This window comes from Pteropus vampyrus, unplaced genomic scaffold, assembly GCF_000151845.1.
Source record: "Pteropus vampyrus isolate Shadow unplaced genomic scaffold, Pvam_2.0 Scaffold21, whole genome shotgun sequence".
NCBI lineage: Eukaryota > Metazoa > Chordata > Mammalia > Chiroptera > Pteropodidae > Pteropus > Pteropus vampyrus.
This window is the reverse complement of record NW_011888802.1, coordinates 9742377-9756957: the sequence shown is the minus strand read 5'-3', so window position 1 is coordinate 9756957 and position 14581 is coordinate 9742377. Positions and strand designations below refer to the sequence as shown.

Here is a 14581-nt window from a genome sequence, read left to right as displayed (position 1 = left end):
GACTAAATGATTCCAGGTTTTTTCCTCCTGATAGGAAGTCTTCTTGTTCACGTGGCATGATTTCCCCTCATTAGAAGATTTACTGTGCTTTCTCTACAAAGCTGAAGGAGTTAAGATGGGTGGTAGGTTAGGGAGCACCAGAGTAAGTAATGGGAAGGAAAAATGGAAAGGAACACTGATAATATGCTAATATTCTTAGATACCTTTTGCAGAGGCTTCCTTTCTGACAGGTACTGCATGTCTGACACTCTCTGGTAGTGATTTTACCCTAGCTCTGAGCTGGACATTCACAGTCATCTATACAATTAGTATAGACACCTCTATTCCCCACTTTTCGGTAATACTCCAAACCCAACACATTACCATTTAATGTCCCAATAAAAAGCACCCTTTCTGAAAGCATCCTCCTCTAAAAAAGAGTGATTTAAACCTGATGTCAAAACTTGGTTTTCAAAACCAGCTCTCATCTCATTTACCCATGTTGTAAAAATGTACCTTAAAATGCACTGACTCTGTTCTCCATTAAAAAGAACTTTAAACAAAGACATTAGCTCATTTATAAAAATAAACACTGGACTAGGTTCTAATATTTAAAGAAATCAGATAGTATTAAGGAAATTGAGCATCCATTCCAAAAAAAGATGTGATATAGTATCTCCTACCTCATAACTTTTTATTTTAATAAAAATATGCAATTTTTTGTTCAGTTCTATAAACTTCAGGAAGCAGGCTGTTGGTTTTTCAATAGAGAAAAATTTGAGGACATGATGGGGTCAAGAACAACCACAAGGTTAGCCAATATTTGCAAATCTAATGATTCTAACATAGGTCATTCACCCAAAGAATCATTTTGAGTACCTATATTTTGAAATTCAGCATTTTAGGTAAAATCTTGAATATTACTCTCTTTTTGCAGTAAGGTATTTTCTGTTGTTGCAAACATTTTAACTATAAATTTCATGACTTAGGGGACAATAGAACAAATTCTGGACAATATTTCCCTTTCTTAGCATTAGCAGGTGATTAATAAAATACTTTCCCTATATTAATCTGCCAATAAAAAGGCTCTTCCTTATTTGTTTTTTTTCCGTTTTCATTTTGTGATTTCAATCAGCTATTCCTGGTCACTTCCACCCATGAACTTATCTGATTGATTAACAACATTTTTCTTGCTTGTATTTTCAGTCTCTGTATATCCCTGACTGCTAATCCTTATGTTCCTGGACTATGGTATAAAGATAGAGTTAGGGTCAGGAAATCTATAATAGGGTTCAGAGAAAATGAGGTATTTTAGTCCTCGATTTTATTTCTATTACTCTAGTAAGTTTCATTTTGGGGAAAAAAAATATTTTAAAATCTTATATGTGAGCCAGGTATTACTGTATTCCTAATTTCTGGTGGGTGGTATAGAATACTACTGACCAGGGTTGAATAATTTATAATACCTTTTACTGGATAACATCAAATATTTTCTATGTGACAGGAAATAAAGTAATGCATTCTTCCATTATGATTGTTCGTATATCTGTTCATATAAGCATTTACTTACACTGGAAATGTAGACAAACCAAATACAACAAAGATTATAAATCCTTTGGGTTTACTCAGTTTGCAGGACCTCAAAGTTGTACTGGTCTCCTGACAAGATCTTTGCTGAAGAAGGGTAAAACGAACACAGCAAAACCAGCACCTTTACCTGTTAACATTCAAAAGTCATCACACAGAATGAATCATATTTTTGAGATACTAGCTCGATCTTAAGTTCGGTGACTCTATAAATATGAGCCTAAACAAAACTCATCATCCTGAAATTGCCTTCAATTTTCCATCAGTTGCACTTCCAAGCAAAAGATTCCACATGTGATTCTAGAGATCATGGTGTGCCCCGGAAATGGTTAATCTAAATTTGTGTCTTGGAGTAAAGGTAGGAGAAAAAAGCAGTGCTTCTGTCAAATGATATAATCCACTCTGGAAACATATTTCTTCTTCTTTAAGGACAACTGAGGAGGATTAGGTACCTTTGTCATTTCCATTCAACATGCAACTGAATAAAAATACAAATGCCTCTTGATGCTACCTGCTCCTCATTTTCCCCTATTATCTCTATATATCATTTAGACACTTCCAGTGCCATTGATAGATTTAAACTGACAAAAATGTTCTTTGCTAAGCAAACCAAGTGAAAGAAAGTGTTTCATACTCTTGCTGTAGATTGAGTATACAAGATGTTCTAAATACAATTAATTTTGCTACCTTAGTAAAAGAAATGAGACTTACTCATTATCTGATTTAGACCTCATAGATTCTGCTAAAAATTCTGAAATAACTTTTATACATTCCTATAAAAATCAGCAGTTTCAATATGACACCACTTAAAACCTTCCTCACCTCTTCAAGAAATTGAGTGAAAAAAAAAAAAATTCGGGGCTGAATTTGAGGTTCTTTTCAAAGAAAAAAGAACAGAAGATTCAATTTTTGTGAGGAGAAAAAGGAAAGAAGGAAAACATACTCTCACATATATTTGACAGGGAGAATTTCATTCACAGTTCTCTTAGTGGAGAGATATCTGGAGCATATAAACGAGAAAACCCTACAGTCATGATTATAAACACCACTGAAAATTCCATAGCTCATCTAGCAAAGCTGCTACTGGGAAACAAAGTTTTTGAAGAATCAGTTTGAAAACTATCCAATATAAAGGTCCTTCTTCCTATGGCTGAGTAAGATAGATAGATAGATAGATAGATAGATAGATAGATAGATAGATAGATAGATAGATAGATAGATAGACAGACAGACAGACAGACAGACAGACAGACTCATTCTTTCCGTAGAAAGAAATCTGGGGACATTTATTTCTCTCACGTTAATTTAAAGTTGATAGCCTCAGTATTACCAATGTTGCAAATTAACTTGAGGACCGAAGATTATAGGCCATTGATGTAACTTGAAGAGATTAGAATGTCATGCTCCCTGAAATAAGCCTATACTCATCTAAGCAAGCTAGCTATGAGAGTTCTAATTACAGCCAGTGATAGCCACCTAAGTTTTCTTTCTAGAATTTTCAGAAATTGTTACCATCAAGACAAAAAGTGGGTATCTGTTGGATACCACGTGTGTATATAGCTACATTTAAGACCAATCACAATTTCAATTTCTAGTTTCCATCAAATACTTGAAGGCATCTCTCTTTTCAACACAAGTAGTATTTAATGTTACTTTAATTTTCCAACGTTTGGATTTAGTTTCAGATATTTGGTGAAATGGTCATTAATTTTTCCATGAGTATCTGGAAAGTAAGAGCAAACTCAGTTGTAAAGACTTTAACTTTGGTTTTAGGTGGTGCAAAATGCTTTTCAATGCACAAAAATTTGTGTGTATTTGTTTATGAACTTTCTTTTTCTGAGAAGTTTTTATCAAATTCTCAGTGGGATACCTGACCCGCAAAGGTTAAGCACCACTAGCCTAAACTTTTGCCATATGTTTGTTCTGCCTTCTGGCATTCCTTCTTCCTGTGCGCCTGGTTTTTGACCCCCTGGGCTCCTGCTCTTCATTATTCATGTAGGTCTTGAGGTTGGCCTGCCTTGTAGCTCACATTACCTCAGTCCTGCTCTGGCCTGGCCTCTCGCCCCCTAACCAAAGCCTGGCCTTGGCCTGCTCTGCCCTTGGTGCTTTCACTACCACCACTCACTAAGTACTGTTTCAAATTAAACAGAAATGTTCTCATTGAAAGGAACACGACTTTTATTTTAGTAAATTTAACTTACAGGTAATAAATAATAATGGCACCTCAAAGAAGCATTAACTTCCTTTTGGAAATAAATTAGAAATTGCTCTCTCCAGTGCTATAAATGATATTAAATTTTTCTCAAAGTGTTAATTTTTTCCTGATCTATAGATATATTCATTCACTGAGTATGTGTATACACAATTCATCATTAAGCCCAGAATGTCAATACTGATTTATCTGTATAAACAAGCGCACACATCGGGAGTGCTAAATAAGGTTTAACTATGCAGCTATAAATTCATGCATTTTAAGCTAAACTGATGCTATTCAATTTAGACTTATTTCACCTATCTTGGCAATAATGCTAAATAATATTGTGTTCTTTGTTCAGTATATGTTTAAATTTGTTTCTATGTTTCACTAATTTTTAACTACTTCCCTGCGTTCTTTTGGGATGTACAAGATAATTAATTTGCTTTCATAGACAGTCACATCTGGAATCATAATCATGTCCTGACTCATTCCTCTCCTTAAACTACACAATTTCAATTGTCCTCTTTAGTTCCCCACTCTCAATAAATAAAAGTATTAATGTTCCATGTGATAAAATGGAATTGCCTAATGATACAATATTCCAATTAAGTTCTAGAGAGAAAACTGAGGAAAACAATAATTCATAAAATAACTCAGATTGTATTTTATTTCAAACACTAAAAATCCAATATTTCTAGAAATGCTCCTTTCCCCACATTCGCATCAAAATATTTTCTAATATTAAAAATATTTTATTTTTATTAAGCACCTAAGAGAGTCTCTATTACCCCAATACACACCTATGCATACAGCCAATCCCCTTAATTGGTGCATTCTTACATGAGAGGCTTGGCTAATTGGAATGCTGGCTGGAGAACAGATGGGGCACTGGTGGTGAGACTCTCTGTCTTAATTTATTGTCCTGGGGTTTTCCTAATTACCCACTTAATTGGCACAGCCACACCACTTTGAAATAATAATGTACAGCTAATTATCACCGATTTAAGCTTGCTAATAGCTTATTCTTACCAGCTAACTTCAAGAAATCAAGCAGAGAGCAGAAACTGCTGCAGGGAAATCACTCTGCCTGCTCTGGTTTAGACAGCTATATGAGTGCAATGTCCTTTACAACTGGGCTGATTTGGTTCCTGCCCCAGAAGACTAAATAGTGATGCTTTGCTAGATTTGTAAAGGAGCAGTAGCTCTTCTTTGCCTTTCTCAACTTTTGGAGCTCTTTGTAACTGGTATGTATCAACAACTCAAAGTCTTCAATTAGCAACTTATTAATATGCTACATAAATAGAAAAAAGTAGTATAGAAAAATAAGTACAATCACACTCCAAAATATAATCAAAAGAATTCAACGCTATGGTTTGGCTCTCCTCCTTCAAAGCTAAAAGACATATATACTCCATGAGCAAGCTTAGCACAACTGTTAGATCCGAGGATAGAATTTATTAAGGAAAACTTCCTTCTTTAAATGTAAGAAATAGTGCAAGGAAAAGGCAATGTATTACACAGAAGGGTTCTCTATGAAATAAATATAGAGAAGGAAAGAGGAGAATATACAAAAAAAAAAAATGAGTTTTTTATGATCTTTTTTAGGAACTTGGGAATTATAGAGAAATATCTACTTTAAGACAAGATACTATACTTCTTCCTTACTTTACTCTTATCCTGCATTTATTTTAAGTACTTTTTTAAACATCTCCAGGTCAGGTTTCCTAGAAGCAGTGCCTAAGACAGGAATTTGGATGCAGCTGATTCATTCAGAAACTGCTCTTAAGAGAAAAGTAGTGAAAGAAACGAGATAGAGTGGGCAGAAAAACTTTGAGTAGGGATGTGGTCTTGGCTTCAGCCAGGCTCCACAGGGAGTGCTGAAGCATGAAATCACATATTTGGTCTCACCACCATGAGTAAAGGGCAAGCCTAAAACCCCTGTGTTAACCAGGCACTGCCTATGTGCTGCTGCCAAGGGGGTGAGGCTGGTATGAATTCACCCCTCACCCCCAGGTAGATGAGATAGTGTGGATGAGTCTCTAGGATGAGTCCCGACAACACTTCCTCTCGTGCCTTTGTGCAGCCCCTCTCCACAGTGAGCACAACTGACCTGTGCAATCTATAGGATACCACAGAAATGACACTGTGGGACTTCTGTGGCTAGATTACAACAGACACTATAGATTCTGCCTTGCTCTCTTGGCTTGAGTGCCTTGAGAGAAACCAGACAAAATGTTGTGAGCAAACTGAAGCAGTCCTATGAGAGGTCAGTGTGACAAGAAACCAAGGCCTCTTGCCAACAGCCATATGAGAGAGTCATCTTGGGATATGATAACTCCAGTTCCATTGAAGACTTCGGAGGACTATAGCCCATCCAACATCTTGAAAGCAATCGCTAGGGATCCTGAGCCAAACCAAATTCCTGGCCCCTAGAAGATTGCATAATAAATGCTTATTGTTGCTTTAAGCCACACTAAGTTTTAGAATGCTCTGTTAGGTAGCAGTAGGTTAACAAATACAAATGGCTTCTGTTTGTTGAGGGCAATTCCCAGGAGAATAGGGCAGCTGTGTGTTACCAGCAGCAAGGACAGAGCATCCAGGAGGCAAAGAAAATGGCCAGGTAAAGGCATGTGAGTAGCGTTCCAGTGGCATCCACTACCTTAGTTTCCAGTCATGTTAAATGTTTCCATTAAACCCCCCACACTACTTACACAGTAGAATGTAGGCTTAGACCTTTCTGATTTTAAACAATGGTAGCTGGCAACAACCTAGAATTCTAGTCCTATTGAAAATGTTCTTCGAATATGAAGATATGTTCAGACAAACAAAAGCTGAGAGAATTCATCACTAGTATTAAGCAATAAAAGATATACTAAGGCTAAAACAAAATGATTCAAAATGGATATATGAAACGGGGGAAAAAAAAAAAAGAGCACCAGAAAGAATAAAATAGAAGTAATTATAGGTAAATATGCACTATTTAAAAACAATAACAATGTCTTAGGGGTTGTTAAAATGTTGGTAGAAATAAGGTATTCATTTTCAAAAATAGCACAAAAGATAGGAAGAGAGTAATGGAGTGGAGCAGTTTTAAGATTCTTATATTGTTCAACGAAGAGGTAAAAGTTTAACTGATAATAGATAGTAAAAATTAAAAATGCATACCATTTTATGATAATCATTTTTTAAAAAAAAAGAAATGCTAATCCAAAAAGCTATGAGGACAAAAAATAAATACCTGCTTAACTCCAAAAAAGGTAATGAAGAATTAAAAAAAAAATTTAAAAAGGGTAATGAGAAAACAAAGAACAAGACTGTAGCCTTAAACTCAAGTACTTCACAATACTATATACCACTGTAAAAAATGAGCTAAATGTTCCAATTAAAAAAATAAACAGATTAATCATCATATAATAACTATTGACTGTACAAAAGAAGAAAAAAGTAGCTATTATATTAAGCTATAAAAACAAATTCTTTTGTTACACAATTAAAAAAATAATTTATATTGGTTTAAGTTTATAGGAAGTAGTTTCTACTACAGGTATTCTCATGAGAATTGTTCAAAGTAAATAATGATAATATAAGAAAAGCTGTCATAGATATAATGCTAAATTAATAAAAAACTAACTCAGGAAATGTTATTTTTTAACTTCACTTTTTAAAGAATTTCACAAATTAGTGGTTTTGTTAATGATTTGGATAGCTCAATTAAAAATCATCTTTTTGCCTTTGTCTTCTTTTACAATAAACTTTCGCTTTTAAAAATTAATGCATTATAGTAGTAAATCCTAACAAGCCTACAACTCTTCTTGGAAAATTGAATTTTATCTCTATCTAATCACTATATCTACTTACATTGTAATGAAAAATCATCTATGATTAGTATATAAAGTGGCAAAATAAAAGAACATTGAAAAATTGAGTATCACTAGCTCTGATGAAAATTTTGACTGAGGGAGTCTTAACTATATTTTTTCATTAGAAAAATGTGATTTAAAAAAACACTTTTCATCTAAACTTTAAAATAATAGTATATGTGCGTGTGCACATGTGTGTGCATACACACCTCAAATACACACATTTTCTCTGGTACAGAAAATTAAGTTAAGCAGAATTCTCAATTCCTGGCATACTATCATAACTTAGCCTTGAAAAAGAATATTTATTTAGTTTATCACCTCATTTTTTTCTTCATCATCCCCTTTCCTGTCCTTTTATAAATAACCATTTTAATGTATTTAATGTAAGTACTTTGCCATATCCTTTTCTTGAAAAACATATACTTATTTTTATGTGTTGGTTTTTAATTTATAAAAAATGGTATTACACTATTATTTCATTCATTTTAATAGTTTCTCTCTATAATTACAATGATTTCTTTTGATACTAGATAAAAATTTTTTTTTTCTTCTGACTGCTTCATAATGTTCCAAAGTCTTACATTTCACTTTTCCATTTTTCTTGTTATGGATATATAGCTTGCCTCTAACTCTCAGCTACCATAAATATTTAAGAATGCCTCATATTGATACAAGGAAGAGTTTTTCTAGGATACTTCTTAAGAAGGTAGACAAGTGCATAGAGTACATGAGTTTTACCAGGTGCAAGCTCCTTGCCAGAATGGCTGTACGAGGAGTATAACATATGATCATCCATGTAGAAATTCTAATCTTATCAACTGACCTACCATTGCAATGGCGCTCAGAAAAATGCCCACATACAATATTATAAACATATCTTTGTTTGAATCAATCTATTTATTCAATGTAACTCCAATCACAATTCAAGATTATAAAATATATTTGAAAAATAAATTCCACAAATATCTAAGAGAATGTTGAAAAACAAGCGTAAATAAAGGGGCTTACAAGATTTTACAAAATTCTTCAAAACAAAAACAACAATAGTAAAATAAAAGAATATCATATCCCTGGGGAATTGCTATGATTAAGGCCATCATCAAAGACATGAAAAAATGTCATGGTGGTGATCCTAACACTTCACCGTTCACTTGTTTGCCTGGTCTATGTACACTGAGGTAGACTTGGAGAATGGTTTAGCTTATCAAAAACTGAGTTTGAAGGTGATTACAATTACATTCTCCTTTGTATATTGTGTCTGCTAGAGCAAATCGAAATATGTCCCGCCACCTACCATCTAGCTAAAACTTGAGCAAATACGTTATCTCTTTATCAATCAGTAAAGACAATTAGAAATATTTCACTTTCAGCTGGCACAAACTCCTTCACTATTAAACCCCAGGGCAATTCTCCTACTCCATGATAGACAGGAGCCTTGATCATGGGAGCATCCTTCAGGACACCACGCTGATAACATATTGATCACATCATCCTAGATGCCTTGGTAGACATGTGTATGCCTCTGGTGGGAAAAAATATTGACATTTCTAGTGCTTGACAATTCAGCAGGGTTTCTAAATGTCTAGAAGTCTAGCTCTTATTGGGATTTTCTTCTAATATTAAAGGCAAATTTCTGCACTTACGATGACTTAGCACTCAGGAAGAGGCACAGTGCTTTTAGGGTCCATTTGCATATTAAATAAAATATGTTACACACTTGGGTGTGCTGCCCTAACCAATTTATAAAGTAGTCCAAAAAAGCTTTTGTATGAAAAAGTTCCTGTAGCTTGGTGTTTCGTAAGCAGCTCTAATGTTTAGTCCAGATGACCCAGCTCATCCAGTCAATGGTGCCTGAAGTACCGGTGGTCAATAAAGACACTCTACAGAGATGGAAAAGCCCCTTTTGAAGACTCATAGAATAGCGATCAAGAGTTTTAGAGTAAAGTCATTCCTTTTTTTGCTCAAAATTGTTTTGTTTGTTTGGTGGGTTGGTGGGTTGATTGATAGGTTGGTTTGCAAATGGGTGCTGATAGAAACTTCATACTTGACCATGAGCTAGCAAGTGACTCTGCAACCTGAGATGCCCATGATGAACTAAGTGCTATGCAGGGGTCTCCAATCCCTGGCCAAAGGACTGGTAATGGTCAGTAGCCTGTTAGGAACCAGGCTGCATAGCAGGAGGTGAGTGGCAGGCAAATAGGGGAAACTTCATCTATATTTGTAGCCGCTCCCTAGCACTAGCATCACTGCCTCAGCTCCATCTCAGATCATCAGGTATTAGATTCTCACAAGAGCACCAGTCCCTGGTGCCAAAAAGGTTGGGGACCACTGTGCTATATGATCTATCATGCTATAAGATAAGGCTTGCATAGAAGCACTATATCATCAAGTGAAAGTGATCTATTAGAAATTAGGCTCAAGCCGGTAGAAAAATTACAAGATGTATGGACAAAAGCCCAGACTCGCTGATCACTTATTCCTTCTACATTTCCCCCGCTTACTGCAATTGAAATTCTACATTTCCCCCACTTACTGCAATTGAAATTCATGGGGAATTATCAGTTAATGAAGCATACATAAAATTCGGGTTGTTTATGGATAGGTCTGCTCAATATATAGGCATCAAGCAGAAATATACTCTCACAGCAATTACACTCCATTCAGGAGTAGCAATAAAAAATTTGTAAAAATGAAATGCTTACATGGGTTCCTTTGCAGTATCTCTTGGTGTTCACTTTGCATGGCATAAGACTAGCCTGTGAAGGATCTACCCTGATTCACTGGCAGGTCAGGGACGTAGAAATAATGAGTTTGCAAGACTGGTTACAGGAGGTCTATTCAATGACCAGAATAGATACTTATAAAACTTTCTATTCACATGAGCCCCACATTGTTCTTGAACCATATTTTATTATTTCACCTGCATTGGCTTAGTTTTTTGCTAGTAAATAAATCATGTTAAGTGTTGGATTGTGTTTTGGTTTTCCAATAACTGGTTTGTTTGTGTGGTGAAACAGATATTTCCCTTAAGAACTTAAGATCTTCCCTACCTGGGTTTTATTGTAAGAACCACTCTACCCAAAGTATACTGATTTCTCAAAGGTAAGAAATGTATGCTGATCACAACAGATGTTTATAGAGAAAAAGAATAGCTACTTCACATGCAAAAGGCTAATTTCTTCATGCCATAGCAAATAACCAGCAATAGCCCAGATCTTTATCCCACACTTATAATCTATCTGAGAAGAGAATGAGGCAATTAGGAGTGGAGTACTGTTCCAAAAGCAATGAAACTCATTTTTCATTACAGAGAGTAAAGCTATATAAAATACTGAATTCTCTATAAGTTATTATTAGAAATAATTGTTTGAATAATTAAATGTAGGATTATGAATTTTAGTTCACTTCAAAAACACGCACTGAGAATCTAGTATTTGCCAGGGCATACTCTGGTCAACTGAACACAAAAATAACTAAAATAATAGTTTCCTCCAAATTTAAGACTTTTTCAGTTTAATTGCCAATTACCAAGCAAGGGAACACAAATGAAGGCTTTGATTTAACCTGTGAAATAATGATGGGCACATTGTTAGAAATGTGAGCTATAAAAGTAAGCCACTCGATGCTTATCATTTTGAATCAACAGATAGCCATGTTCAGCATTTCAAGTAAAAGGTATGAAAACTTCTTTATATCAATTATTTTTTTTAACAGATGCTTAACCTTCAATAATACTCATCGCATCATTTACATGTATACTCTTTTGGCCTTACATTGTCCTATAGAGTAGCCACTAGCTACATGGAATTTAGTCAAAATTAATTTTAAAAATAAAATTAAAAATTCAATCCTCAGTCATACTAGCTACATTTTGATTTCTTTTATTGTGGTAAGAACACTTATGAGATCTACCCTATTAACAAATTTTTTAGTATACATTACAATATTGTTTACCATAAGGAGGAAAAAATGGAGAATTACTAATTAATGGGCATAAAGTTGCAGTTAAGCAAGATGAAAGAGTTCTGATCTGCTGTTCAACCTTTTAAGTGTACAATGATTATATTTGCCTAGGACCTGCCATATTGTATTATAGAAAATGTCCCTTATCACCAACAGTTGCATTGGTCTCAAAAGTTCAACCTATCTTCTTAATGGAAAAAGGAAGAACCACTGAATTTTAAAGGTAATTAATGTTGATTTTTCAAAGGTGTATTTTGTTCTACTTAATTGAATATATTCTGTTCTGTTGTAAAATTAATGGCTTACTTTATTTTTTCTTTCTGGTTGTAAAACAAATGTCTTACTTTCTTCTGCTGGCAAGTGTCTCTTCACCGTTTCTTGGCGAGATCTTCATTCCATGCTTCTCTTTGCTCCCATCAAAAGAACAACGGGGGCTTTGTGTGGGTGTTCTGATTGGATGGCCACAAATCTTATTTACCTTACAAATAGAAAATATTAAAAAACAGTTAGAAACCATACTCTGGTCTTTCTGAGAATGTTTCATTTACTAGAAAACAAACCAATGGCATGTTCTTACTTACCGCTGAATATTAATTCTTAAGACATATGTTTGTCAATTTTTCAAATAGGGAGAATCAAATTATCTCTGCAAAATGACAACCATAATAAATTGATGCTATATGCATTTATGTAGTTTGTATGTATTCAAGTGTAAAATATATAAATAAAAACATATATGCAAAATCAGAGAACTATATTAATAAAATAGCCTGCTTGTATAAATAAGACTACTTAACAAAACTGGATATTATTTACACTTTATATTCATATGTATGACTAATCATATACTTGTAGTAATTTTTTAGATGAAAAAAATGCTATTGAATATGGTCCATTTCTAAATTAGTTCTAAAATTCGTTTTCTTCTTGAGGCCTTTTCTTAGAAATAACAATGAATAGGTTTATATGAAGGTATTTTGTAATAGTTCTATATCTTATTCCTCAATATTGTTTGATTTCAATGGTGTTACTATAATCTCTTTTTTTAAAAAAAAAAAAAATCATTTATCCCAGCTAAGAAGTTTTATTTATTAGACAAAAACCTCTAATGGCTATTAAACAGAATCACAAAGTACCAGACGTGATATTTAGCAAATGAATCTGACAGCACTATATAAGTTGAATGAGAAAGACAGAGAGACAGAGAGAGAGAGAGAGAGAGAGAGAGATCTATGAAAGACAGGTAGACTGTTAAAGACCCCTGAACTAGTCCTAAGGAAAGAATATTTTATTCTGAACTACAGTAGTGACAGTGTCAATGAATAGAAGGATTCATGAATTACATGCCTAGAGAAAAGTAAAACCAATAAGGCTAAACCCAGAACACTGACAGCACCAAATACTGGCAAGGGTGTGGAGCAACAGGGATTGTCATTCATTGCTGGTGGGAATGCAAAATGGTATAGCCACTTTGGAGACAGTTTGATGGTTTCTTACAAAAAAAAAAAAATATATATATATATATATGAATATATATATATATGAATATATATATATATATATTCCTATCATATAATCCAGCAATCACACTCCTTTATATTTAGCTAAAAGAGTTGAAAACTTACGTCCATACAAAACTTGTACGCAGATGTTTAGAGCAGTTTTATTCATAATTGCCAAAACTTGAAAGCAACCAAGTTGTCCTTCAGCAGGTGAACAGATGGATAAACTGTGGTACATTCAGATAATAGATTATTATCCAGTGCTAAAGAAATGAGCTTTCAAGCTATGAAAAGATGTGGAGAAAAGTTAAATATCTATTACTAAGTGAAAGAAGCCAATCTGAAAAGGCTACATTTTGTATGATACCAACTATATGGCATTCTGAACAAAGCAAAACTGTGGAGACAGTTAAAAGATCGGTGGTTGCAAGGGGTGGGGGTGGGGGAGGGATGAATAAGCAGAGCACAGAGGATTTGCAGGTCAGTGAAACTGCTCTGTATGATATTATGATTGTGATTACATGTCATTATACATTTGTCCAAATCCGCAGAATGTACAACACCGAAACTGAACTGTGGAATCTGGCTGATAATGATGTGTGAATGTATTGTAACAAATGTTATCACTCTAGTGAGTGATACTGATAATGGGGGAGACTATGCAAGTGTGGGGGCGGAGGCTATATGGGAAATCTTTGAAGGTTCAGCTCAGTTTTGATGTGAACCTAAAACTTCTGAAAAACAAAGTCTATTTTGAAAAAGAAAATCAACAGGGCTTAGCAAATTACTGAGAGTGAGAAGTTAGGGAATTGTTAAGGCCACGGTGTTAAAAGGCTCAAATTGAATTTCTAAACATTAAAGACTGTAAATATATTAGCAAAGTGCTAAAATATTCATAAAAAAGGAGAAAAGTATCTTCGTTGTCAATAACTCCTAGTAACAAGAACCAAGGAAAGATGATGTAAGTTCATGGTGGAAATGTTAAGAATAAGATTCAGTGATGCTATCAGACGTTTTGAAATAGAAGCGTAAAAGGGCAACAGACTGCAATCATGGTCCACTGTGACTAGCCATAGGCTCTAGACAAGTTACGGTGCTATTATGAATCCCAGTTTTCTCATCCCTGAAACTTGAGAAAACCACTTTGCAGTTATATGTTAAGGGAAATCTTCTCTCACTCCTAACCCTCACTCACCTCCCAGGTTAGACCTAAGACCACATCTACTATTAAATATGTTTCCTAGGAAGGCAGATGGAGAATGGCAAATACCAATCTCATAAGATCTTTATTCCCATTATCATCTTTGCAATTTTCTTTTAAAAATACAAAAGAAAATGTACAAGCCATAGCCTTATAAGTTATCTTTGATTATATTCAAAGGTAGGAACATATGTAGCCAATTCTAATAAACACGAATAAATTTTTGAAGCTCTTATATATGTTAACCTGCTGTCAGGAAGCTCTACTTCACACTTTACTTAAAGAGAAT

The 14581-nt window shown here is 34.4% G+C and overlaps 1 protein-coding gene across 2 annotated transcripts in view; it reads right to left on the bottom strand.

Annotated features, from left to right (window-relative positions):
- GPC5 (glypican 5) overlaps window positions 1–14581 on the bottom strand; it is a 1186964-nt gene that overhangs the window by 924383 nt on the left and 248000 nt on the right. For both annotated transcript variants that reach the window (XM_011355487.1, XM_023528006.1), the window contains exon 4: window positions 11934–12067. In XM_011355487.1, coding sequence (XP_011353789.1) covers window positions 11934–12067 — 134 coding nt within the window. The remainder of the gene's footprint in view (window positions 1–11933; window positions 12068–14581) is intronic.